This window comes from Athene cunicularia (genome assembly GCF_003259725.1).
Source record: "Athene cunicularia isolate RWA chromosome 2 unlocalized genomic scaffold, athCun1 chr2_part1, whole genome shotgun sequence".
NCBI classification, from domain to species: Eukaryota; Metazoa; Chordata; class Aves; order Strigiformes; family Strigidae; genus Athene; species Athene cunicularia.
In genome coordinates this window covers 88646299-88672076 of record NW_020799095.1, presented here as the reverse complement: position 1 = coordinate 88672076, position 25778 = coordinate 88646299, and the positions used below count along the sequence as shown (strand labels likewise).

Here is a 25778-nt window from a genome sequence, read left to right as displayed (position 1 = left end):
AGATATGCCCTGTGTGCAAGCGCAGTATAGTCCTTCACCGCCAGGTTCAAATTATGCAGCTCAGACCTACGCATATGGCTCGGAGTACAGCTCAGAGATCATGAACCCTGACTATGCCAAGCTGACCATGGACCTGAGCAGTACCGAAATCACTGCCACTGCCACCACCTCCCTTCCCAGCTTCAGCACCTTTATGGAGGGTTACTCTGGCAGCTACGAGCTCAAGCCTTCCTGCCTCTACCAAATGCAATCTGCCTCCTCTGGCCAGAGGCCCCTCATAAAGATGGAAGATACCCGGCTCTCCCCGTACCAGCCCTCACTGCCACCCTCCACGGATGAGGGGATGCCCAGCACTTCCATGTACTTCAAGCAATCTCCGCCCTCCACGCCCACCACACCCGGCTTCCCCTCTCACCAGAGTCTGTGGGATGAGCCCCCGCTGCAGCCCACGCAGACCTGTCTGCCCCCCGGCCACCTGATGGAGGCCGCCCCCATGAAGACGGTGCCTCCGCGCTTCCCCCTCTTCCACTTCAAACACTCGCCCCCCCACACGCCGGCTGCGGCCGCTCACATGTGCTACGACCCTGCCTCCCTGAGCCTGCCTCTGGGCTCGGAGAGACCCGCCGCCAGCCAGGCATCCATGGAGAGCCATTCCTACGGGCTTCACCTGGCCAAAAGACCAGCCACCTTAGCCTTCTCACCGCTTGGCCTCAACGCAGCCACCTCCAGCCTGATGGGTGAGAGCAGTGGCAGCGGCAGCAGCGGCCTCCCATCTCCACCCAGCAGGAGCTCCTCATCCGGGGAAGGCACCTGCGCCGTCTGTGGGGACAATGCTGCCTGCCAGCACTACGGGGTACGGACGTGTGAGGGCTGCAAGGGCTTTTTCAAGGTGAGAGCTCTGAGGTTTGCTCCCCTCCCCGCTTTCCCCCACCTCCCCTCCCTCCTCACCTGCTCCTGGTCCTCGCCTGAGGGCTCGAGGGCATTGTGTTGTGTGTTAGAGCTCAGACCCCCCAACAGAGCGGGATGGACACCCATCCAAAGTTTTTGAAGAAGCCCAAAGCAAGCCCTCCATAGGATAAAAGGATCAGCCAGTCTCCGCTGAGAAAGGGCTGTGGCAGTGAGCTGGGCAAACCACATCTCCGGTCTGCCAGCATCCCTCAGCGGAACACGGGTCACCCCTGTCTGAGCTATAAACTGCATTCATGCCGAGGCAAAACTCACATCCAACCCAGGTTTTACTCAGTCACTCATACCAATTAAAACTTGGTTTTAAGCAAGAAAAGAAACCCTGAAATTGTAAAGTCGGCTTGGTATTTTAGCTGATGGCAGCGGAACCATTCATTGTTCTGGGGCGGTTGGGGTGAGGAGGGCTGTGGAGTCGGCACTGGGTGGAAACTGATTTCACACGTGGGACAAACCCAAGCACATCTAGTTTTATTTGGTTGCTGCCTTGCTGTTACTCTTCAGTTCAGGAGCCCAGGGAGTCCTCATCAGTGGAAAGCTGCTTGCAGAGCAGTGACTAAGCACTGCACAGGGTCCCGGTGCCTGCTCTGTAACGGAGAAGGCTTTGCAGCTGAGTAGAAACATGAATAACTTACACACGGCAGTTTCTCAGTGGAAACTTTGTGCTTATATTTTTAAGAATCGAATACTCTCCTTCTGCTCTTACTTTGTAATTTCCTTTCAACAGACTGAGTTCAGATCCCAGTATTATTTTCAGAAATAGCTTGTTTAAGTGAAGAACTCAGGATAGGCTTTTGGTAGGATGGTTCTGGGCAGCAGCTTTAAGATTTGATACATTTGGGTTTGATTTGGTATATTGCCTCCTGCAAAGATAGCAGTCATGCCCTGTTCTGGTAAAAGATATGACGGGAACAACAAAAATAGTCCAAAAATAGTCGAGGGAAGGGCTTACAACATTTTTTTTAACTGTAGACGGAGCTGTTAATGTTAGTTAATAATAATCCTTTGACAACGTGGTAAAATACACATTTCCTATAAGACTCATTTGTTATTTAAATATAACTAGAAAAGGGAACACAAATAACATGGAAATAGCAGCTCTTATGGGCCCGATCCTGCCACTGTGGAAATCAATAGCATATCCTTGATTAGGAGCAGTATCTAGAGCTTATTCTGCAAAATTAAACAGTTTTCAGCTTCAAAGCGCAGTGAACAATATTTCCTGTGTCTCTTATATTTAATACATTGAGGCTGTTATTTGAAAAGGAACACAAATTATGAAATGACACTTATCCATTAATTTTATTGCAGTGAAAGATTTAATATTGAAAGTTGAGTTGATAAATTTGTTCCTGTTCTGCTGTCTTTCCTATTAATGTCTTTTTTGGTGCTAAGTTATTTATTGATATATCTTTGATTTTCAATATCAATATTTGTTACATTTTCTCAAGGCTTACCAGGTTTTTACAAATTTTTAATTTATTGTTGTTTTAAAATCATTTTAGAGTTAATTAAATGTATATAACTACAGTATAATCTGTCTGTTTTTCTCCCAGGTCAGGTTAGCTTTCCCAGAATATTTAACTAAACATATTTTGTAGGGGTTTCTGGTATTTTTATTTTTCTCCCTGATGATTTTAATGGCTAACCAAACCAGTTATTGTGGTATTTGACTAACAATAGAGATAGCAAGAGAAGTACATTGCAGATCATTTTGATTTTATTTTAATAAGGTCAGCAATAATCAAGGGAATGAACCAAGTAGAAAATTGTTCCCAAAGGGATATTAAAAGCGGAGATAATCTAATCCCCAAAGGTAGATGTGATGACCTGGTAATTTCAGATATGATTTTATCATTCAAAGTTGCCTGTCTCCAGAGACTTGCTTCAGAACAATCCTAGATGATTTTCATTGTCAGCAGCTAACACTAATAAAATTGTTTTTCCTGCAGGCTAGTGTGTTAGGAAATTAATTTTATCTAATTATATGAATTGCACTGTCGCTTTTCATGTTGTAATTAAAACACATTTTGTCAGGTTCTAACTTGTTCAAGAAACGATCGGTTTACTATTTTTATGTTGCATTTTCGCAGAGAACAGTTCAGAAAAATGCAAAATATGTTTGTCTGGCAAATAAAAACTGTCCAGTGGACAAGAGACGTCGTAACAGATGCCAATACTGCCGGTTTCAGAAGTGTCTCAGTGTCGGCATGGTTAAAGAAGGTAAGGACTATTGCTATTATTATCCCAGACACTGAAATATTATGTTGAATGAATCTCTGTGTGTGTGTGGACTCGGATATCTGTGCAATGAATTTTACAGGGATGGGATCCATAACTTACCCCAAAATATGTGCATTTGTGTAATAATGTATTGATTTTCTTCTTTTCACCTATATTATCATATTTAGACTTTAGACCCCAGAGTTCAAGACCAGCAAGGTCACAGGAGGATAATTTGACACTGCCCAAAATGTCTCCTTTATTAACTTTGAACGTTGCTCGATAATGCTGTTGGCTTCCCCCTGTTATCTCACTGGGGACTGCACTGGATTGTGCACTTTTTGACATAGGATCTTGTCTTGTTCCCATAAGCTGATTGTAAATTTGCAATTAATGTAAATGGAAATGAGATCAATTCATTAGTCCCAATTCTGCAAATATTTTAAGCATGTGAGTAATACTGTGTGAACAGTCCCATTGTAAATATAATATTATCTGTATAGCATTACCATATTTTTTCAAATGCTTCAAGAAAGCTAAAATTACTTTGAATGAGCAACTCTGCCATTTAAAAGGTGCACCGATAGTAGGAACATTAGAATTTGTGTTTCGCATTCTGTTTCCTTTCAGCAGTGGAGTGTCAGTGTGTGTGTGTGAGTATGCATGGGCACACATACACGGGCGCATAGATGTGCTGCAGACAAAGCATGAACACTAGGAACACAGCTGGGCTTTCAGTCAGCAGCTACATTGCTGCTTACGATCATAGGTCTGACGCAATTTTGGTACCATTTGTGTTCCTTTTGCAATCAAAGGCATCAAGAGCATGTGCTGAAATTGGAGACTGCTCTTATTTTTGCCAGGCTGGCCACCATAAGAAAAGCAGGTGTTCATTCTGGTCCATTGTTTGCTGGTGCCTTCACAACTAATTCTTTTTTTTTTACCTAGTTGTCCGTACCGACAGCCTGAAAGGGAGAAGAGGTCGGCTGCCTTCCAAACCAAAGAGCCCCTTACAGCAAGAACCCTCTCAGCCCTCCCCGCCTTCTCCTCCCATCAGCATGATGAACGCCCTCGTACGAGCTTTAACCGACTCCACACCCAGGGAGCTTGACTATTCAAGAGTATGTCTCACTTTTCTTTGCCTGTTTGTTTTCCACATATAAATGGTTCATGAACTGCATTTCTACTTACCAGTTGGTTTGCTAAAATGAAATTAAATGTGAAATTTGGATGCGGCTAGAAATCTGTCCAGCCAGACATGTCTTTCCATGGTAGGTGGACGATGAGGAGAAAGGAGGTGCAGTAGAAATTAGTGTTAGTAACTATCCATCATGAGGATCCCAATCACAAAGTTACCTGCAGTATATTCCATAGGTGAGTGAAGGCAAAAATGTGTGGACAAATAGATCATGCTTCTTGCAAAAGGCTGTGTCAAAACACTAGCAATTAGGATATGATTGATTAATCTACCAAACTCAGGAGCTGTACTCATATGTCCAGTTTCTTAATTTCCGGGTTCTGAAGGCTAAAATCTAACAGCACTTCCCTAATATTCAGATATAAAGGTTGTGAAAAGTAACGCTGGATGGATAGGGACATTTCTATTGAAATCAGTAGGCATTTTGCCATTATTTAAATGGGACCAGGGTCTGGCATTGGATATCCCAGCATGAATATCTCTTCAGTAAAATTCACCTTTGTAAAGCAAACCTTTTAAAATCAAAATTCTAAAAAAAATTATCTCAGCAAAGCTTTACCAGAGATTATATATTTTTGTAACTTTGTTCTTTAATGTATCGTATTCACCATTTAAATATTCATGGAAAATTTTGAAAGCTTAAAAACCTGTTCTATAGTTATTAAAATACAGCATTGAAATGGCTTGTTAACTACATTTTTAGACAGATTGATATAGGAAAAGAAAAAATACAGCTAAGGAAAAACAAGATAAAATTTCTTCCCCTTAATGAAATATGATTAAATCTGAGACTGTAAAAAATACAGCTGTACTCTGACAACATCTACTTTGGCCATTTATCACTTGTTGCTAAGTAATATTTAATACTAAAGCGTATTTGATTGTCATTATCTAAAAATTTCATTATTCTATTTTAGACTAACCTATATCATTTAGCAATTTTAAGCATGTTGTAATATCTTTTCTTCAAGCTAATCTGTAAGTACACAATCATATAATTTTCAAAATTATTATTAAGAATATAGCTGTTTAGTACCTGACAGCTTTTTAGGGGAGAATGCATTAGCCACATTTACATGTATTTTAACTTACCCAGAATGTCTCAGGGGGTCATTCTGCAAGTATCGAGGTGTGTGACGAGCTGTGCTTTTTGACAGAAATCTGCTGGTTCCATAGAATTACAGGCATATAATAGCTCAGGCCATGAAAGCAGGATCTAAGCTTATTTATTTATTTATTTATAGATAGAAAGTTCTTTTGCATTTACAAAAGCCTGTGAATGAAATTTGTGTATTTTTATGTGACTTTTTTCTTTGTCCTGCAGTAATTATTTCTCTTTTAATGAAAACAGCCCATAGATCTAATTGTTGAACAATTCTGACATTACAGGAAGCACATGATTGAGTAAATTAATTTAGTCTTGGTAGCTAAAAAATTAAATATGATTGTCTGTTAGGACATATTAATATCTAAGTTTTTCTTTACAATAAAATAATAGTCTGTTATGTTCAGCAGTACTGAAAAGACAGAAATACGTGGAAATAAATTAATAGATTCTTATGTTTTTCATAAACATTATACTTATTTTGAAAAGTTAAGGGAGATCAGAAACAAATGCTGTATAAAAATTGAGATAAACTAAATGAAATATGCCATAAACACACTGAAATGCTAATAAATCCCTTTGAAGAATAATCCTCTACCTGTAAAGACTAACTTATGGCATGTTCAGTTAGTCTGTGATCCTGCCGAGCACCACAAATGGGTAGATCTGGAAACCTGGCTTTGGAGTCAGTCCTAACACTTCCACAGACACGACCTTAATGTTTAACATGGTCTTCATGTTTACAAGCCGTAATGTCTTGACTGTCTTAAAAATACTGGTAAGAGTTTCAGAGAGGAATGTGTACCCTTTCCCTCCAAATAAACCTACACACACACACACACAAACCCCAACAAAACCCCCCAAACCAAAAATAAATTATATAAGCTAAGAATTTTAAACCAGAACAGATTGGAACTGGTTCTGTTCAGAACATGGCTGCTTTTCATTTCAGCACAGGTTTTAACTTACCAGTCCACAGCAATGGTATATTTAGGTACTTGGTTTCAAAAAGCAATTGCTAGGAAGAGAATTTGGTTTATGAAACTTAAAGGCCAAGGGCCGCGGTCCGGCCTCACACCTGTTTTACTGGTACAATTCCATGAGTTTACACTTCTAAGTAAGTGAGCTGAGAAACATACCCTGTATCTTGCTGTCCTTATTCATGCAGAACAGCCAGCAACTTAAACAGAAATGTTGCCTTTTTGGAGGGAGAATGCAGCATTTAGGTAATAATGCCCGCCCCTTCCCCAGCCACAAAAGAAGCATAGCTTCTCCTCTGTGCGGAGAAGTTATTGTTAGGCTGTTGCAGCTGGATTAGTTGACGAAGGTCTGGTGAAAGCAGCCAAAGGGTAGAGCTAGGTTGTGCTATCTATCAAGCTCCCCTCACCATCAGGATCTCTGAATCTCTTTAGATATACTGTACAAGTTAATGTTGCTGGCTACACGTGCAACCCCCTCCTTGAGTAGCAGTCAGGCTTCATTTAATTCCCAAAGGAGCTCTGAGCAAAGGCGTAAGGCAGAGCTTTGTCTTCTGGCTTTCTCCAGACATGCCTCCAGTTCACACAGGGCAGGTTAAGAAATGCAGATCAGAGCCCTTCTGTGCCGTGGCCTCCTGACCAAGGGCAGGCTTACCAGCTCTCTTGGTCAGAAGTTAGGTCAAATATCAGCTCTCCTCAATGAAATAATCATGGAAAAAACCCACAGATTTTGGTGCATAAAACAAAGCTATACATCTTGTTTAGCGTTACTTATATACTCGTAAGTCATGTTACAAGTAAATAATATTTTATTTTAGCTATTCTTTGCACGTGCTCTTTGTAGCAAGCAGTGACATATTACAGCAGCTAAAAATTATACAATTCCATATAATTTTTGACCACTCTTCTAAAATTTTTTTCATGGGATAAACTATAACAACAAATACAGGTTATAATTTTTTTAGATGCATTTGATTTAATTAAGTGCCCCATGTGGGATATACCGTACTGTAGCATTCACAGTTATGTGACATAATGCAGCATTCAGCTTCATTAGAAAATGTTAAAACTTTGCCTTATTTTTGCCAAAGGAACACTTTACAAATATTGGGAACAAATTAATATCTGGCATGATTACACTGACTTGGGATTAATTATATTTAGAATGAATTTTGGAAAGTATCTTTTATATTTTCCTTTTCCTTCCTCTTCACTGCTCAAAGGATTAAGAATGTGTCTTGCCTTAACAGTACCTATGGTGAGGCAGGAGTTTCCATCAGCCTGTTTGGTTTCCCCACGTAGAAAGAAGGAATCATAGGTCAGCCCCCGCCCAGCAAAGCACGTCTCCCAGGCCAAGATGCAGACTGTCTTGGCTTGCTCCATAGCTTCATTTTAAGAAGGTCCAGAACATGTAAAGTCTCTGAAAAGCATATGATCTTTTTCTACCTACCAATCACCCCAGCGCATCTTGCTGCATTCCAGTGCCAGGAGTAGTTAGTTAATTCTGCCTGAGCATCCTCAATTGCTCCTTTCAGATGGGGGACTGAACATGTAAATGATACAGCATACAGATTTTTCTACTGGTGTTCCACATCCTTTCTGTATTTTGGCTTCTACCTGCTTTACTGTCACAGGATCCTTCGGAGTAGCTGGGGCAGAATTTATCTCCCCATAAGCTTTACAAGAGGGATTGCATGTGTTTCACTAGCTGACTAGGGGTGTGAGCTGGATCTTACCATGAGAAACTTATGCAGTTAGTGTTGGGTAAGCAGAACAGAGTTGTTCGGGGCTAGCACTGTTACCCCAGATATGCCCAGAACTCTCTAGGATTGCTATGGTTCTCTAATCAGTCAGCGACTCTGACCTGTGTCCTTCATCCCTTACCTACCAACAGCAACCAGCTCCAACTAGGATAGGCAGAGAATAGGGCACCTACCCAAGAAGTTCTGCTTTCTGCCCCTCTCTCTTTCCTGCACAGGGGTGACTTTTGGGTTGCAGTTAGCAACTTGGGTGATATCTGCAACCCAAGCGGCATGCCTGTAATAAGGTTCTGTCAGGCTGGAAACCCACTGTTACTGATCAGGAAACAGATATGGGTCTTCCTGCTTCTACAATGGCTTGGGGAGTTGCTAGGCAGACGTTTAGACTGATGGACTCAAGCCCTAACTGCATGTGGAAAGTTGTTTTCAAAGAGCATGCACACTTCTTTCAGCCATGGAGGCCACCCCAACCTCTCCTTGGCTGAATCCCAGAGAGAGAGTGGGTATGAAGTCTCTCCCAGAAATAACCCACCAGATGTCTGATGGCGAGGATGTTGTTACAATAAACACCAAATTATTCAGTTCCTGCTCAGAAAAATCATCAGCACTTTCCAAGCACAGAATCGGACTAAGCCATGAAAGCTCCTGTTGTATTTTCTGCCAAGAGAGAGAGAGCAGTGTCACAGGAGTGACAGGGATCCGCTGGTGAGGAAGTAGGAGATAGCGGGGAGGGAGCTGTCAGAGGGTCACAGGCAAGCTGAGCAAGCTGAGCCTGTCGAATGCTTGTCTGAAAGAGTTATGGCCACATAAGCAGGATAATAGGTTCTCCTGAACCTTAAATGCTTCTATTTGAAGGATAACAGGTGATATGGGGCAGCTGTTTTACTTTGAACCAATTCCGTATTCAAATGAAGCAATGCTGCATGTGTCAGATAAAACATGATTTATCTTACGTGTCTCTATCACTGTCAGATAAAATGCAGTTTGAGAGGTTTTGGAAGAAAACTGCATTTTGGACATACTGAGACAAATTAATCAATAGGAAAAGTGTTTAATTGTAGTAAGTTAAATAGTATTCCTCTTCTAGTGTGATGAAAATCATCCTACCCACCAGGTTTCTGTTTCTGCTTGCTAATAGCATATAGGTACTTGTAAAGTGTGATAAGCATTATATTTTATTTATATAAATGTTTTGTATACATGTGGAAATATTTTTGCAATATACATCTGAATAGCAAAATGCCTGTAGGTAGTCAAACAGGTAGATAGATGTGGACCTACTTATTATGCCTTTGATAGTAATACCAGCTTTGCCACAGAAGGAAATGTTGTCGGGCAAGTAACGCTGTATGTTTCACAGAATGCCCTTAAATGCATATAACGTTGCTTTCTGTGGCTTTTATTTTAGTACTGTTCCACTGATCAGGCTGCTGCAGGCACAGATGCAGAACATGTACAACAGTTCTATAATCTTCTGACTGCCTCCATTGACATAACTAGAGGCTGGGCAGAAAAAATCCCAGGATTTACTGACCTCCCAAAAGAAGATCAGACATTACTCATAGAATCAGCTTTTTTGGAGCTGTTTGTACTAAGACTCTCCATCAGGTAACTATTTATTTCGTTTCCTCTTAAGCTGATGTGAAAAATCATCCATTTGAATATTTTCAAGAATTTTGAACATTGTCAACTGTACCAAAAAAAAACCCACAAAACATCAGCAATGTCTGCATCCAATGGATATGGTGTTTAGTTTGTTTTACAGCACAGAAAAAACAAGGAAGTGATTTAAAAAGAGAGCATAGGTCTTGCTAATATGCTTCTTTTTATTTGATATACCCCATCCTCTTCTTCTATAGTAACTGAAATTGATCCGCAGGTACTATTTGAGCAAGTTTGCTTCATACTCATCAGCACAACTATAGAAAAGCACCTTCAGTATGAAGGCTTTTACTTTTCCCCCTTCTTTTGTGCATGTGCATCTTTGTCATCTGTTTTTGAACGGGGTGAAGAAGATTTAAAATCTTGTTCAGATTGTTTTTCTTCTTCATACCAAGACATTTAATACAGTGAAATGCTATTTGTCAGTCAGGCACTAGTTAAAACACTTTACCAAAAACATTTTCAGGAACTGGGAAAATTCCAAACTGGTAATTTCAATTATGCCCTTGTTTCTTTAGTTTGAAAATGACCTTTGCACGCGTTTTTTTAACAGGGATATTGGCAATGGGGAGGGGAATGAGAGGAGATCTTGGCTGTAATATCGCTCTTAGGCACAGGTTTTCATATAAAACAGTTTATGATGTTATGTGTATTGTGGTGGATTATTGCATGTATCTTCCATTGGTTTTTCCTTATCAATTTTTACAATCTGATAAATGCAGATGAGACTGAGTAAATGCTGAGAGTTGAAGAATCTCTTTTTTGCTCCAGTTTTTATTAGTTTTGTATTTCAAAATGCACACACTTAGTATTCCTTTGGTTCAAACATACAGTATTTAATGTAAAATGTCTTCTCTGTTTATGCCTTTGGGCAGGACCAAAATCTTAACTAATTAGACAGTTTACACCACATGCTACAGCTAACCTCAGGCTTATAACTCTACCAAGTAAGCAATCATAGAAGCTTGTTTGTTGTACTTTGGCCCCAAGGGAGAAGCATATTGTCAAATGTGAATGCCCACATATGTCTCAGGATAATATGCCTTGGATTTTACATGACAGACACTTCAATACTGGTTATGCATTTTGCTGTAAAGTAGAAGATGCATTTATAATTTTTTTTTTCAATTATTTTTATTTGAGGTCTGATACTGCTGAGGATAAGTTTGTATTCTGCAATGGACTTGTGCTTCATAGACTTCAGTGCCTTCGTGGATTTGGGGAGTGGCTCGACTCTATTAAAGACTTTTCCTTAAACTTAAAGAGCCTTAACCTTGATATCCCAGCCTTAGCAAGTTTATCAGCTCTAACTATGATTACAGGTAAGTGCTCCTTTGTTAATAGAAAGCTTTAGACTCTAGTGCTTTGCTTTAATATAGATTCAAGCAACTTCTATTAACTATATGTAGGGTAAAGTGAGTGTAATTTTTAAGCACTGTAAAGACCGTATCAAAATTATGTACTAACATTAGGCCATCACATGCCCCTGTTAATATGTAAACTAACTCTATTTCTTCATGGTTTCATTGTTTTCTTGGAAAGCAAATCACTTCCAAGCAAATCGTGAAGCTCCTACAAAAACATTCAAAATACTTGTTGAATCAAAAAAAAGCCTAATGAAATGACCAGGGCTAGGTCTTCTGTGTAGGAATATTAATATCTGGGTAGCTTGAGAGCTAGACGACATACAGCTAGTATAGCTCACCTCTCAGCAAGATAGATAGACCAGAAAGAGTGCTTCACAGTGACAGGCAGGCTGCTTTTGGTAGCCAAGCTACTGTAGGTATTCCATGTTCTGCTTTTTTTGAGAAAGAAAATTGGAGAATAGAAAGAAAAAAATCCTCTTCTGCAGTTATACAAAAGCTTTCGGGTATGCATGTGACCATATATCACCTCTTCTGCCTGCTGGGGCGAACAGCAAGAAACTAATGTCAGAATCTGCCAAATCTGGCTAGTAAGTACAAAACGAGGGAGCATAACATTGTAAAATGTAATTTTCTCATTCCTGAAACAGTAAAGCTCCTTGAAGTACACACTGCATACCTTGGGCTTCTTGTAATTGAAGAGGCATGGCTGACAGAAGCGGGAAGGGTTGAGAGTGAGGGTGCCTGACAACCATACAGCAGAAGTCAGAGCAGCACTCATCTCTACTGAGAGCCTCACACTCCTTTCAGAAAACCTGGTAGTAAAAAGCTGCAACTGTGTCATCAGTGTGAGACAGGGCATCAGTTTGCCTTGAGCTTGATCTTCCCAGGGATGCTATAAGCTCCATCAGGATGGATGTTGATTTCCTCCCGCATTTCAGGCATCCACCAGTTTGCAGGTGGTGGCCTCAACAATATCAGCTGCAATCTTCATTTTACCTAGGTTGAGATGATGCTTGGGAAACACTGAGATAAAACACTTAATGGAAGATATAGAAACTAGAAATTGGCCAGTTCCCGCTGCCATTTGTAGGGCCAAGATTTCAGCTTCAGTGCTTACATGGTATTCTTCCTTCCTGCATTTGGGAAAAGGGTTAGTGTATACATGTTCTAGCATTAACTCTGCTTCTTAAGAAAAATATTTTAAAATTTTAGTTCTGTTCATTTCTTTCTGCAATTGGAAAGGGTTCATTAAGGTCCGGAGTCTAGTTTCTTTGATAAAACTCTTAAGTCCAGAATAACTCATTGGAGTTGCTTTGTTCTGTATGAAAAATTTTCAAAATGAGTGATATGTTAAAGTGAGAAAGACCATTCCCAACTTATTTTTGACGCCTAGATCATCCACAGACATGCATTCATGTATACTTCAATATATGTATTATAAATACTTATATATGTATAGATGTGTGTGTATGCATATACAATGTGTATATGTATGCGTATGCATTTATATAAATCAAGGTCAGGTGCTGGCTCTCTCCATATATACTTATACACAGGCATATATTCTCACACGTATCACCTATCATTAATTTAGGTTATTTACTATATATTAGATACATGTTTTTAGGTAGACACAGATAGCTGGAGTTTGTTCTCTATTATCTTCCTGATAAGGATGAGGAGAGGACTGACTGAGAGGATGCAGGCTGATGGATAGGATCCCCTGCAAACTGTCTATGTGAATGTAGAAAAAGCTGTTCTATAGGAAGAAACGTTTTTCCTCCTTACAAACCCATATCCTGTTTTAACATGACAGTTCTTTGTTCAGTTAGGCAGTGTTTGGTTGCCTTTACATAAGGAGCCGAAGTTTGTCCAATGGCTGGCTCAGGTCACCCTAAGATATTTCATAGAAATGTCTTTTAATTAATAACATCCCCCATTTCTTCCTTGCCTTGGTAATAACATTTTCAGGAGTTGGCTATATTGTCTGGTCTTCCCAAAGTTTCTAAACAAATGGAAGTAACTGTTGCCTTTAAAAGAAGAGCATTTATGTCCATAAAAGCTTTCAGGTTTTCTGTATTTGTCAAGATTTTCTTGATTTTCTTGCCTGTATGAGATGGTGCTTAAAATGAATGTAGTTTTCAGATTATTCTTTTATTTCATGAGGCCAGTATATCTCTGCAGGTTTGCTCTTAAGGACAGAGTATACTTTCATGCGATCTAAATTAGACCGAAGCTCCTGTGTCTAGTGATTTAAATTCACAGGTTTCAGATCTCCAAGGGCAGCTAGCTAACGTAGGGACTCAGCCAGAAATTTGGTCCCTGAAAATGGATGGTATTGTATAATGATGAACAATATTAACAAAAAAAATGAAAGAGGAAATCAGGTAATTATGGCTAAGAGAGCACTACAGCACAAAATGCTGGTGGGCAGGGTTCTTTTGAGACTTTCTCAGTGATAGTATATGGAAATTTTATATTCAGAAAAGCCTTGAGATTTGCCTCTGGAATTGCATCCCATGAGAAATGTCGTCTTGTCTTCTCTTTACCGTTTGAGTATGACAAGGCATGTGCTGGTTTTCAGCTAGTCCCACCAAAAGAAAAAAAAAAATTAGCAATCTGAAATTCAAAAATCTAACCATTTTTAAGCATTGTTTTGAGGTTTGGCTTAGGTGGGTGTTTGAGGTGCTATTCTTTACCTCTGGAGATGGTCTTCTTTCCTGTAATGGACTGCTGGAGGTAATGGGTAGTTAGCCATGGCTCAAGCCCCTTTTGTGAGTCAGAGCAAGAGAGAGTGACCTTTTCCAGGAATATAGGATATCTGACTATTGAGTATCACTGTCTTTTGTGTTGAGGCCATTTAACATATTTCACAGGCTGCCAAATGGCTGTTGTGTACAATGATTTGTGGACAAGCTGGTGCTCAGAGGGACACCCAAGGTCCAGTCTCTGATCTGATTCCAACAGGAAGGGAATCCGACCAGGAATCTCTCATGTCCCAGAGGGATATCCATGTCATTGATCTGCAAGATAGGAAAGAGCAGGAAAGCTCTTTTTTGTGAATCTAGTTGTTTGCTTTTATTAGCAACACTGCAAAACTTAAATGCTGGCTTGAGCAAAATTTTCATTATTACACAAATTGCTCCAGTTCTTACTTTGCATTAGTCAACTTTTCATGACTTGGTGGTTCAACCAAAAAAAAGAAAAAGGCAACAACCCAGTGTTCTATAATAGTCATAGCTTGTTTTAATACTATACAGCATCTCTGGTAGCACTGAATTCAAGAATTGTCTCTCCAGGTAAAGAAAAATGCTCCTGAGAATTATGACCTCTTTGTTCTTCTTGATTTCATGAGTGCTTTTCATAGCCCAAACAAAGAGGAGCTCTTAGAAACAAACCCTCCTGTATACTAGTCATTGGCAATATTGCTGAAGGAGAAAAGTAAAAGAAGTCACTACTCTCTCACATGTTCTCTCTCTGTTCTGCAAGAGTGATAGGGAGAACTAACATCTCTCTCCCAGTGAAGGAAGGGGGAATAAATGTGAAAATTAGTGTTGGAAGCTAAAAGACATTCCACTCTTCCCAGTGTCCCAAGATACTGAAGGTTGTTCTCTCATTTTGACTCTGAGTCAAATTGGTTCCCCAGTAAGAGTCCCAGTAGTTCCAGTGCCCTTTAACTAACCCTGCTGACTTGTTTGGAGATGCAAAGCTTCATGTCCCATCTCAACCACAGCTGCAGGTCACAGCATAGGATGCATATATGGTAGGCATATATGACCATTCATTCTGTTTAGTAATTTTGAAGAGAATGACAGGAGACCTAGTGAGTATTACAATACTTGCTAATTCACTACTTGCTTTTTGAGTAAAACTAAAGGTATGCACAATATAAACAGGAAAAGATTTTATAGCATTTTGAATTGTATAATCCGTTAGAAAGTCCATATATTTGTGCTTTTACTGTTTATTTTATGTTTCCTGGGAATATGCGATATGTTGCCTCTTAGAAGGAAAAGCATCATATTGGATTGCTGCTGAATTTTCAAGTCCTTTCAGATAGGACATCAGCTTGAAAGAGCACCCAAAATGAAAGAAGTAACATCTGGTTTATTGTGGGTGGCTTGCAAACAGTTAACTCAAAACTCTGCAATGCCAAAGTGTATCTTTTTTCTTTAAGGTACTCCTTTAGGATCTTCCTCTCTCTGTCTCTCTTCTCTTTTTTTACTTCCTTCAGTTGGTTAAGAAGGGCTGGACACAACTTCCTCCAGAGCACATCAGTGGCACTCTGAGCATCAGCCATAAGAAAAGTAGTTAGGAAACAACACATGACATCACCCCACATCCCCATGAAAGCAAGAAATTATTTCTGTCCTGTTCTTTTTTTTTTGGATCACTTATTCTGTTGGGATGTAGGATCTAATGAGCTAAAGAACAGTGCCATCATGGAAGGAAAATGCTGGTCATCTTGGGAAAAGTACTGTCCTTAGTGCCACATGGACTATATATCAGTTCAGTGTGTTGTCTGGATCACAAGTGTCCCTGCGCAGTCACTCCATGCTGGACTGGATAGTGTTGATGATGAAGTTTTGCAGAGTAGACCAGACACTAGTTCAGCCTAGTCTTTAAAATGCTTCCTTAACTTCCCATATGACCATTTATAATGCTCTGCTTTACAGTTTTTTTAAGAGTGTGAAAATATAAAAACCTAGAGTCCAAGGCAGATTATCTCAGGGGCACACTCTAATTTAGCCTCGAATTTCTGCCTGTTAAAACTGCTAGTATTTTTCTCTCTGTCTTGTTGATTCGCTTTTCCTCTCTGCTTCTTTCTTTCTCTATCCACATCAAAATATTATTGTTTTGCCCACTTGACACTCTCAGTGGGATGCTGCTGAGTACAGAGCATTCTAGCCCTCATCCAGCCAAGCTCTTTCAGCATATGTTTTATTTTAAGTGTGTTACAGACCAGCCCAGAACCACTGTATATGTTGGGCTTATTCACTCTCTTAATGCTTTGTTAGACTGGCACCAGAATGTTGAAGAATATTGTGAGGTTTCAATTAATTATGATTTTGTGTTTGTTCTCCTGCTGTTGGGCTTTCCATTCCAGTTTACAAACAATTTTTAGCACCAGCAGTCATACCAAGAAATAGTAAGGAGTCCAGTCTGGCTAAAAAGGGTCTGGCTGCTGCAGTTCCCTTCTGAACATGGGCTTTTCCAACTTCCCTATGGAAGGGAGGCTCACCTACCCTTCAGCAGCAGATATCCTTCAGTTCTGTTGCCAGGATCCTCCAGAGTGGGTGCTTCGTGTGCTGGGTCTACATACGAGCAGGTGGCAGACTGGAGGAGTGTAGGAGAGCCAGTTATAAAAAAAAAAACCCAACCCAACCTCCAGATTGCATTGTCTGCCTTCCCCCCGCCACTTTGCTGAAGGAAATACTGTCAGCATCAAAGTGAAGTACTCATTCTTCCTTCTCCCCTCCCACCCTTTTGCTGAGGCAAGAACTTTTCCCTCCTACAGCACCAGTGGCTTCTGTGCTACGTTGTGGTGTTCTTAAAGGAGGGAGCAAACTGTGCTGTCCTGTGTGGTCATTCAGCTCATCTGACTTTAGGTACCTTGCACAACCAATGGAGAAATACAGAGCACCTCCAGAAGATGATTCATCCACCTGAAATTTGAATCGTCTTCTAAAAATGCTTATCCTTCCACTGATGTTAGGAAGAGCTCAAGAAGTCCATGCTCCTAGCTTGTGCACCCTTGTGAAGTGCCTGAAGGTTAGGCAGGATGAATATGGGCCAAATTGCAACAGGAAAGGAGACTCTTGGATCTGTTGTTGTAATCTTGCTGTGTAACAGAGTGTGCATGAGACAAGCAGAAAGCTGTGGACAACTGAGCCTCATGTTTATTTGAGTTACAGAAGGGGAAGAGGATTGTGAAGGGGGAAGAGAAAATCAGATAACTATACTGAAACTGAGACAGTCAAGAGGCCTATTTTAAATCTGCAAGCATAAATCTGTTGCATTTCCGATTGGACCAACACCTCAGAATGAATTAAAGCTAGAACTGACCCACCCTGGCACAGAGCAGAGGGCCCAGGGGTCTCTGAGATACCCAAGGTCTTTGAAATACTTGTGCTCTTTGAGAGGTGTTTCTCATAAAAGTAGTGCTCAGTCTGCCTAGCCCTGGCATAATCTACCCCAAATCAGAGATTAGGGAAAGAAGAACTAGCACAGCTAATGAAGGGTTTTCCTGCTCTTTTGCTTTCTTCCTATCAACTTTTTGCTGATCAATGTATTTATAGCACAGAATCACATTGAGATTCCTGGGAAAAGGAGAAAGGTGTAAAATACTTGCTGTGTTCAGTTTGCCAGGATGAGCTGCTAAGTTTGCAGAGCTTTAGAGGCAAGACTTCCGATGAATCATTTTGACAGGCTTATGGAGAGCATCTTTGCCATAAATCACCATTTTTCTTGCAAAAATCAATGGTATCCTAAAACTCAAGGCTGAGAAATCCTATATTCACTTTACCTGTGCCTTTTTAATTGTCATTATAAGAAAATCCAAATACAATAATATTTACACACCTCCTCAATCAGTTAGAGAAAATCTATCCATTTTGACTAGCTGTCCCTGTTGGGATAAATTTGGCCTTCTCATTCCCATGTGGATAAGAACATCCTGTGGAAGACGGCGAATGATTAGAGGCCATTGGCTTCGGCACCTGTGTACACACTTACCACAGGTGCTTCGTGCTGCTCCCTTTAGGTTGAGTAAGAAAGACTGTGGGTCATTCTTTGTGCAAGTGGGACTGGCTGTGTGGAAAAGGCAAGAAAAAGTGTTTCCTACTATTTAAATTTTATTAAATTTAAATCTTTGAGTAAATTGGGCCTAAGACTACCAAAGAGAGGAGCTGTTGCTTATGTATGTTCCCCAGAAACTAGTTGGATACTAACACTAGAGACTGTGACGGCAGTGCAGTGCCAGTGCATGCAGTGCCCTTTACTAGCTGAAGGGCTTCCACGCAGGTGGCTTGGACTTTCTATGGTTCCACAAGGGATGCCTTAGGGATTGGAGACTGAAAATCCCTCATGCAGTTCCAGTTGTGAGGAGTAATTACATTTGAAGAGATTTGCAAGTAGCAAAGGCCATTGTATGGCAATTCACGCAGGAGAGGCCAGTTTGGTTTATCCGAAGCTGCTTTGATACTGTAGCACCAGAGAGCAGCTTAAGGACAGAGTGTCTCTTAATTCCAAATTTCCATGATTTTTTTAATAGTAAGTAGTTCTAGTATGTAAGTAAGGCTACTTTTAAAAAAATAAAGTAAGGCATCAGTATGTTTCATGGCTAGCCACCAAAGATTTGTTCATGAAACCTTCTGAACTTGTCTGTGTGAGAGAAAGACTGTTTAGTTCTGGCTGGAAATGTTAACAACATTACTGTGTGCTCCAGAGCCAGAGATAATTTTCCATACTCTGCAGCAAGGTACACATCTACTGAGGCATTGGTTTAAAAATGTGCTCTGCTAATTTGTAGTCAGATTTTGGATCCATTCTAGTATTTCAGCTCCCTAGGTCTATAAAGATGTCTTCACTTACACAGCCAGGAGACAACCTCAAAACAGATTAAAAGATGGGAACTCTTCAAAGGCTGCAAGATTAATTTAATGTCCTGCAGATTCTCTCAGTAGGCTAGTGGTAAAAAGAAAACCCTACAGCTTTTCAAACCTGTATAAAATATTTATCCGCCAAGATTTTTAATGGCAGATTCTGCCTAAGTATTTACTCTCAGTGACCTGTATAGTTAAGGCTTACATAATTACTATACACCATTTACTGGAAAGGCTTTAAATATTCATTGACTCCTTGTGTTTTAATGTAAACAAAGCACTTAAAATACCTAGGATTTTTAATTCCTGCAATGTGAAAAGTATGTCTGAAGAAGATGTTACTGCTTGGTTGAGTGTTGCTCTGAAGCAACAGGGCAGATTGATTTAAGAAATGACAGAGCAAGTAGCTTCTGTCCAGAGAGGTACACGTCTGCACATCTCTGATTCTGATCCCAAACCAGTATTCTTCAGGAGCTAGCTCTGCCTAAGTAAATACAGTTGAAAAAAAGTGTAAAATGGGTGAATATCAGTGGAAAATCAGACCTTTACATTTCTGACTGCCTTCTTTGAATCCCATCTGTTTTATTGGTTTGTCAAGAACATGAAGCCAAAACAGGTGGTAAGGGGAGGTAGAGAGGAGTTTATATACACATGCCTGGGCAAGGCACTGCTGCGCCTTGTGCAGACATTACGCCTGCTTTTGGAAGTAAAGAAAACTGTACTCTTTTCACTGTTCATTAGGGAACAGACAGAGAAAGTATCTATTGCTTGCTCCTCCTGGAGTAGAGGAACAAGTTGAGGAACAAGAGGGGAAATGGGCACAATATGGCCCGTGGCTGCCAGGGATGGGGGAGAGGGCCAGGGAAGGCAGACAACTTCAAGTGCATCAAACACGAGAACTGCCATAATTAGTTTCTCCTCGTCCACTGTTGTCACTGGTTTTATATATCTAGTTGGTTAAAATTAACTTAACCTTCATTTTTTTAGACTGCCCTATCTGGTATTATTCTAATTCATGTGTAAATTATGATGACACTGCTATTATGCAAGTTCTTACTTACCTGTGAATTTCAAAGTCAAAGGCAACTCAGAACATCACTATTTGTTCTGAAATGTTATATGAATTTATCCACTAAATCTTGATAGCAAACAGCACAAAATTATCTTTCCCCGTGTACTAATACAGAGCCTGCTTTTAATGAATCACAAATCTGATTAATTCTCCTTATGCTTAAAGAACTTTGGAGGTGTTTAACATGGTTCTAGCATTTTAAAAGGCTATTTGAAGGGGGGAAAAAACCCAACTCCCCTTCCTTTTAGGAATGCTGAGGTTTTCGTGATGGATAACACAGCTGCCTTCTTACTTTTAGGCATAGCTCAGTCAAAGCAAAATAGTTAACTTCCAGGCTTCTTTTATTTTAGAGCTTTTAAAGATAAAGATAAAATAAAAAGCAGCAGCTGATCAAAATAACAAAGGGTGGTAAGGTGCCTTTAGTTTCTTATAAGAGTGTCTGCAAATTCCTGGTGGAATTCTAGGCCCGGCGCTGATGGAGCTGGCTAAGGATATCGATCGCCACTTGAATTCACTGAATAAATAATGGTTGCCATAGTTATTGAGCATTCACAACTGGTGGGGAAGCACGGAAATCTCCAAAACACCTCCTGTGATAGTTTTGCTGGAAAATCACCCAATTAATTCTGTCTCATATCATGAAAATTATGAGAGATAAGCAGGATGTTTGGACTCCTTGCACTAGAATTTCAATCATAATTGAGCATCTCTGCTGCCTATTTTAGCAGCTAAAGAGAAAAGGGCACTTGCGATCTCTTATTTTGTGTGGCAGAAAGGTTAACTGACATTGTATAACCCCAACTGTGTCGAGAAATCTACTTTCAAAGCATTTTTTGCTCTGAGTACCAGACTTGGGTTACACTGAAAAAAATGAGTTCTCCCCATTTGTGGTAGGGATGCTTAAGTGTTTTTTCTCTTGCTTTGCAGAACGACATGGATTAAAAGAACCAAAGAAAGTGGAAGAGCTATGCAACAAGATCACAAGCAGTTTGAAAGATCACTTAACTTTCAGTTGCCAAAACAAAGGACAACCGCTTGAGTCTGCAGAGCCGAAGGTACTGGGTGTTCTGGCTGACTTGCGTTCTCTCTGCACACTGGGACTGCAGCGCATCTTTTACCTGAAACTGGAAGATTTGGTGCCAGCCCCTTCCATTATCGACAGGCTGTTTCTGGACACCTTACCCTTCTGAGTCAAACCACCCTCCTGAAAGGCAAATGCCCACCAGAGCAGGCAAATGGATCGTGACTTACAGCTAACATTTCTGCCCTCACTTAACAGAAAAGCAGCTCCAAGTCTAAAATGAGGTCTTTTCTGGCGCTTTGTCCTTACAACCTGAGGCCTGAAACTTGCTGGCTTGCTGGTTTGGGATTGTGTTCTTTGTTTTCTTTTGTGTGATTTGGGTTTTTTAAATGGCTAATACGGCACTTTTGGACAATGCTATCCCAGCAGCAGTAAAAGGTTAACATGACTGTTTTAAATCTGTTGTTTAACACCTCATGGTCTATGAGGAATAAAATTGTAGAAGCTGTGTTTGAAAACAAGAACAGCAAATAGTTGTTTGCCAGGGTAGTATGTGTTTTGTGAGGATACCTTTAGCATACTTCCTGTATCAAGGGCACATACATCAGCACAATCTAAACAAAAATTCACTTTTTTAGCAAAGTACATTCAATTGAACATTTCATACAAATCAAATATAGCAAAATGACAATGGCTGTTAGCTCCCATGTTCAAGTGCAATTTTTTAAAGTGCTGTCTTACTAAGTCTCCTTTATTAACTAATTTATTTTACTATGAAAACAAATGGAAGAAATCAAGTGAGAAAATTACATGCACTAACTTACCTGACAGAGTTTTCCAAACTTGATTCCATGTAGCGTGACTTATTGACAAATGTATGTGGAAGACACGGGAGCAATTGTGACTCAGTTGTTCCTTAGCTAAGGAAATCCGAGTTAGTGACTGGAGCATACAGGGTCAGCATCAGGGATAGTTCAGTTTTAGACTTCTAACATAAGCGACTAGTTAGTAAACGGACAGAAGATGGTTTTCAAGAACAAGCAAGTCTTGTAAAATAGTATGAATGTAAGTGCTAGGAAGGATATAGTGGGCTGCGTTTAAACATTCCGTGTTCGTACTCCTTTTTGTATGTTTATACTGTTGATGCCATATTAATATGAAATAATTTGTTGCATAGTGTCTTTATTTGTATAAATGTTTGTATGCATGGTATATTGTAATGGCTTTGCCTGTATTTATTGCAATGACTGCCAGCTCATGGGAGCCCTGTTACACATGATAACTAAATGGGGTGTTCACACTGACTCAGATACACCAGTTGGAAAACTATATACATATATATAATGTGTATATATATATATGTATATACCTATATTTGTGTGCGTGTGTGTGTGTGCGCGTGTCTTTTTATTAACCATTTGTATATAAAATATCTGTCAAATCACAAGCAGAGTTATTTTACAGTTTATTTGCAGTGACTTCTAAGGCAGTACTGTTTAGCACTTTGATATTAAAATCTTGCTCATGTTTTGCTAAATTCAAATAATATTTAAAAAGTTTAGTTCTAAAAAACTTTATATGCACTGTATTAAGTCAAAATTTTGTTGATCATTTTGCTAAGGAAATTTTTGAATGTCAACCTGATGTCACTGTATCTTTTGTTAGCTTTAAACATTCTAGCTTTTGTCTTTTTTTAAACTATGCTGTTTATATGGAAATTAAATTATACAATCAAACAGATGCCAAATGAATTGCCTAATTGCTGCAAAGGATAACCCAGATATCGAGTCACTGTATGGTTTTCAAATAGTAATTTGGTATTTTATCACTTACTATGTTTGGATGTGCTTTTATGAAAAAATTATTCTTATATCAAGATTTATAGTAGTGTCAATAGGGAAACAGACTTCTAATCACTATAGTTAATATTTCCAGTTTACCTGCAGATAATATTTGGAAAAGTATTGCTTTTTGTATTGACTTTTAAGCTTATGTGCAAACATAATAGCATAATTAAATATCAGAGAAGCTAATGTTTCTTGTAGGTTGCTGTAACAAGCCTGACCAGCAAGACAAATATATTTTGACTGAATTTGCTTTTGTATATACTAAATATATATACGTATATATATACACTCACACATGTGCGCATACAAAAACATACAGACACAAAATCCAAAAGTATGTTTGTTTACTTTTGTCTCCTTGTGTCAGACACAAGGTCCCTTGAGAAATGACTTTTATCTAGGGACAAATCCTGCCAGGTGCTGAGCACCAGCCAGATGGGGGCTTGCAAGTGCTTCTTGCGAGTGGGCCCTTACAAAGAATTTTCAGGCGAATCAGCATAGTACAGTAAAATTGCTTTTTTTGTTGAGCAAGGTTTATTTATTAAATGGAATGTGAGTGGGAGGTAGCAGGTCCAGAGCCCCATGTGAGATTTCACGTAGCCGGTGTCCTCCAGTCTTCCATAGATAGTCTTAACTGTGATACTCTCCCAAATCCCATCATCTGTGGAATTGTCCTTCATGTCAACTTCAATACACAGATTCATCCTAGAGTGCAACCAGTGACAGGTCACGAAGGTAAAAGAAAGAGTTAACGCAGACTAAATCTACTACTTTTCTTAGAGCTCTCTCAGTGTGAACATGCCTTTGTCTAGGCAGTATTCAGGAATATATCAGGTGTTAAGGGAGAGTGCCTTGTTTTTATTTCAGACAACAGTGTTTCAAGAGTTTCTTCACTTCGCTAAAGGCAGTACTTTTTTTCTTTATCTTTTTTCTTTTCTTTTTTTTTTTTTTTTTTTTTTTTAGAAATGCTCTTGTACATATACAATGTAAATTAAAATTATTAAATTGAATAACATTTTTTTCAGAGGCCCCATGTGTGTTGAATAAGTATGCTTAATTCTGTTAAAATCTGATGTGAATTTTTTATCATTTATAAAACATTAAAAAAATTGTCTACTTGAGTCTTAAAAGTGGAAAAATTGGTGAAGCATGCTTAAGAACACTGGCAATTTAATGACTAGTCTTTTGATTAAAAAAGCTTTTATATAAATACAATAAGACCTGCAGTATCTGGTTATGCAATCTCAATTAGATATTGAGAGCTGGGCCATGGCTGTCCCAGAGGTTGAACTACATACGGACTAGAGCAGAGAGACTACCTGTCCCTCACTGTACTTCTCCTCCATGCAATGAAGGGATTGTAATTAACTCACACATGATGATGGCCACAAGGGAGGGAGGGGATGACTATAGGGCTTGTGGGCTTGTGGCTATAGGGTTCATGGCCAGATAAGCACCTACGTCTGGCTAGAAAGAGAACAGAGTCCTGAGCTCCCCTTTGTGTCAGTAAATCGTGGTAAGACATTGCTCTAGCAGGCATCTGCAGCATTTTCTTTAAATGTGCATCCAATTCCTCTCCTTACTGTGCCTTTGCTTTGCAGGAGGGATCGCCAGACTAAACTGTTTGGCTACAAATGCGTTTTCAACAAATGCAGTTTTGAGAGGCATCTGCCACTATTCCGGGTAATGCCATAAGTACTGATGGCTCCGGCACACCTCCGTAGGAACTGTTCTTGTGCAGGAACTGCTGGGCTGGAGGTTATACCAAATGATATTCTGTGGCAGGCTGCAGGATCGTCAGCTCCTTCTTTGGAAATTTGACAAAACAAAAGGTTGCTCAAACTCTTCCAAATTATTTGTTGCTTTTTTCCTATGCCTTATTTTTAAACAAACTATGAATCTTAAAATTATTAATGATAATGGCAGTGACTTTTTTATAATAATCCCCTGTTAGGCAAAACACGCAGATCTCGTGACCAACTCATATCAGGGTCTTCACCCTGGAAGACAAAGCTTATCCTCACTAAGCTCACAAGTATCTCAAATTGTAATTACTTCAGGGGCTATATGTTGTGTCCTTAGATGCAAGAACAGAACTGTGTCCTGATCTAGCTCACCTGCACTTGTGTCCTTATGTGTGCTGTATGTGTCATCAGTGGTGTAGTCCTTGCAAAGGGATGTGATGCCCGATGATTTACTCTGGCAGTGGAAGGTGAGGCTAAATCAGGAATATAATAGCAGCTTCCTCTAGTAGAGACCTTTCTTGGACAGGAGGCTGGCACCAAGACACCCTAAAATGAACAACTTTAACTACAGGCAAGTCAAATATCTTTCTACATCTTTCCTACTTTTATTTTTCACATTCAGGTACATTTGTCCAATATACAAAGCTAAAATTCTAGTTAAGTTGCAGAGAGGAGGGTGAGAGAGAGGTTTAGTTGTATAAAATCGATCGTGGCTCTAACAAAAATTGGCATCTCCCTCTATGGACGCTATGAAACATGGCTTTTGATTAATTATTTGTATTATAGCAACACCTAGAGGCCAGAACAGAGATCAGGACCCCATTTTGCTATCTACCCTAACTAGTACCTCCAGTACTCACCCAGGAGAAGCTCCAGTCCAAACAGACAAAAGGAAAAGGAAGATGAGCAACACAGGAAAAAAGGAGTAGAGTGCCATGCCCAAGGGCATACAGCATTTCAGTCATAGAGTTGGGAATAAAACCTATCCTTTATTGAGCTAGTGTCCAGTAAATGCTCTTACTTTGTTTTCCTTTTCTTTCCCTGGGCAATTTATGCTGCCACTGTATCAAATTTTATGCAAACATGATAAAAGCATTGGAAAATTCAAAATAACCCATGTATTCAAACTGATCTTGTTTACCCTGTGTATATAAGTCATTCGTGAGACTATTCAAAATCCTGGTCAACCACATGTTTGGAACTAAGCTGTGATATAAACTAGGTATTATTTAGA

The 25778-nt window shown here is 39.7% G+C and overlaps 1 protein-coding gene across 1 annotated transcript; it reads left to right on the top strand.

Annotated features, from left to right (window-relative positions):
- NR4A3 (nuclear receptor subfamily 4 group A member 3) lies at positions 1-23044 on the top strand. The gene is made up of 6 exons (XM_026843406.1): positions 1-889; positions 3057-3186; positions 4135-4307; positions 9635-9834; positions 11032-11210; positions 20859-23044. The coding sequence occupies exons 1-6, from the start codon at positions 5-7 to the stop codon at positions 21119-21121; spliced, it is 1830 nt and encodes a 609-aa protein (XP_026699207.1). The 5' UTR covers positions 1-4; the 3' UTR covers positions 21122-23044.
- Positions 23045-25778: the final 2734 nt, after the last annotated feature.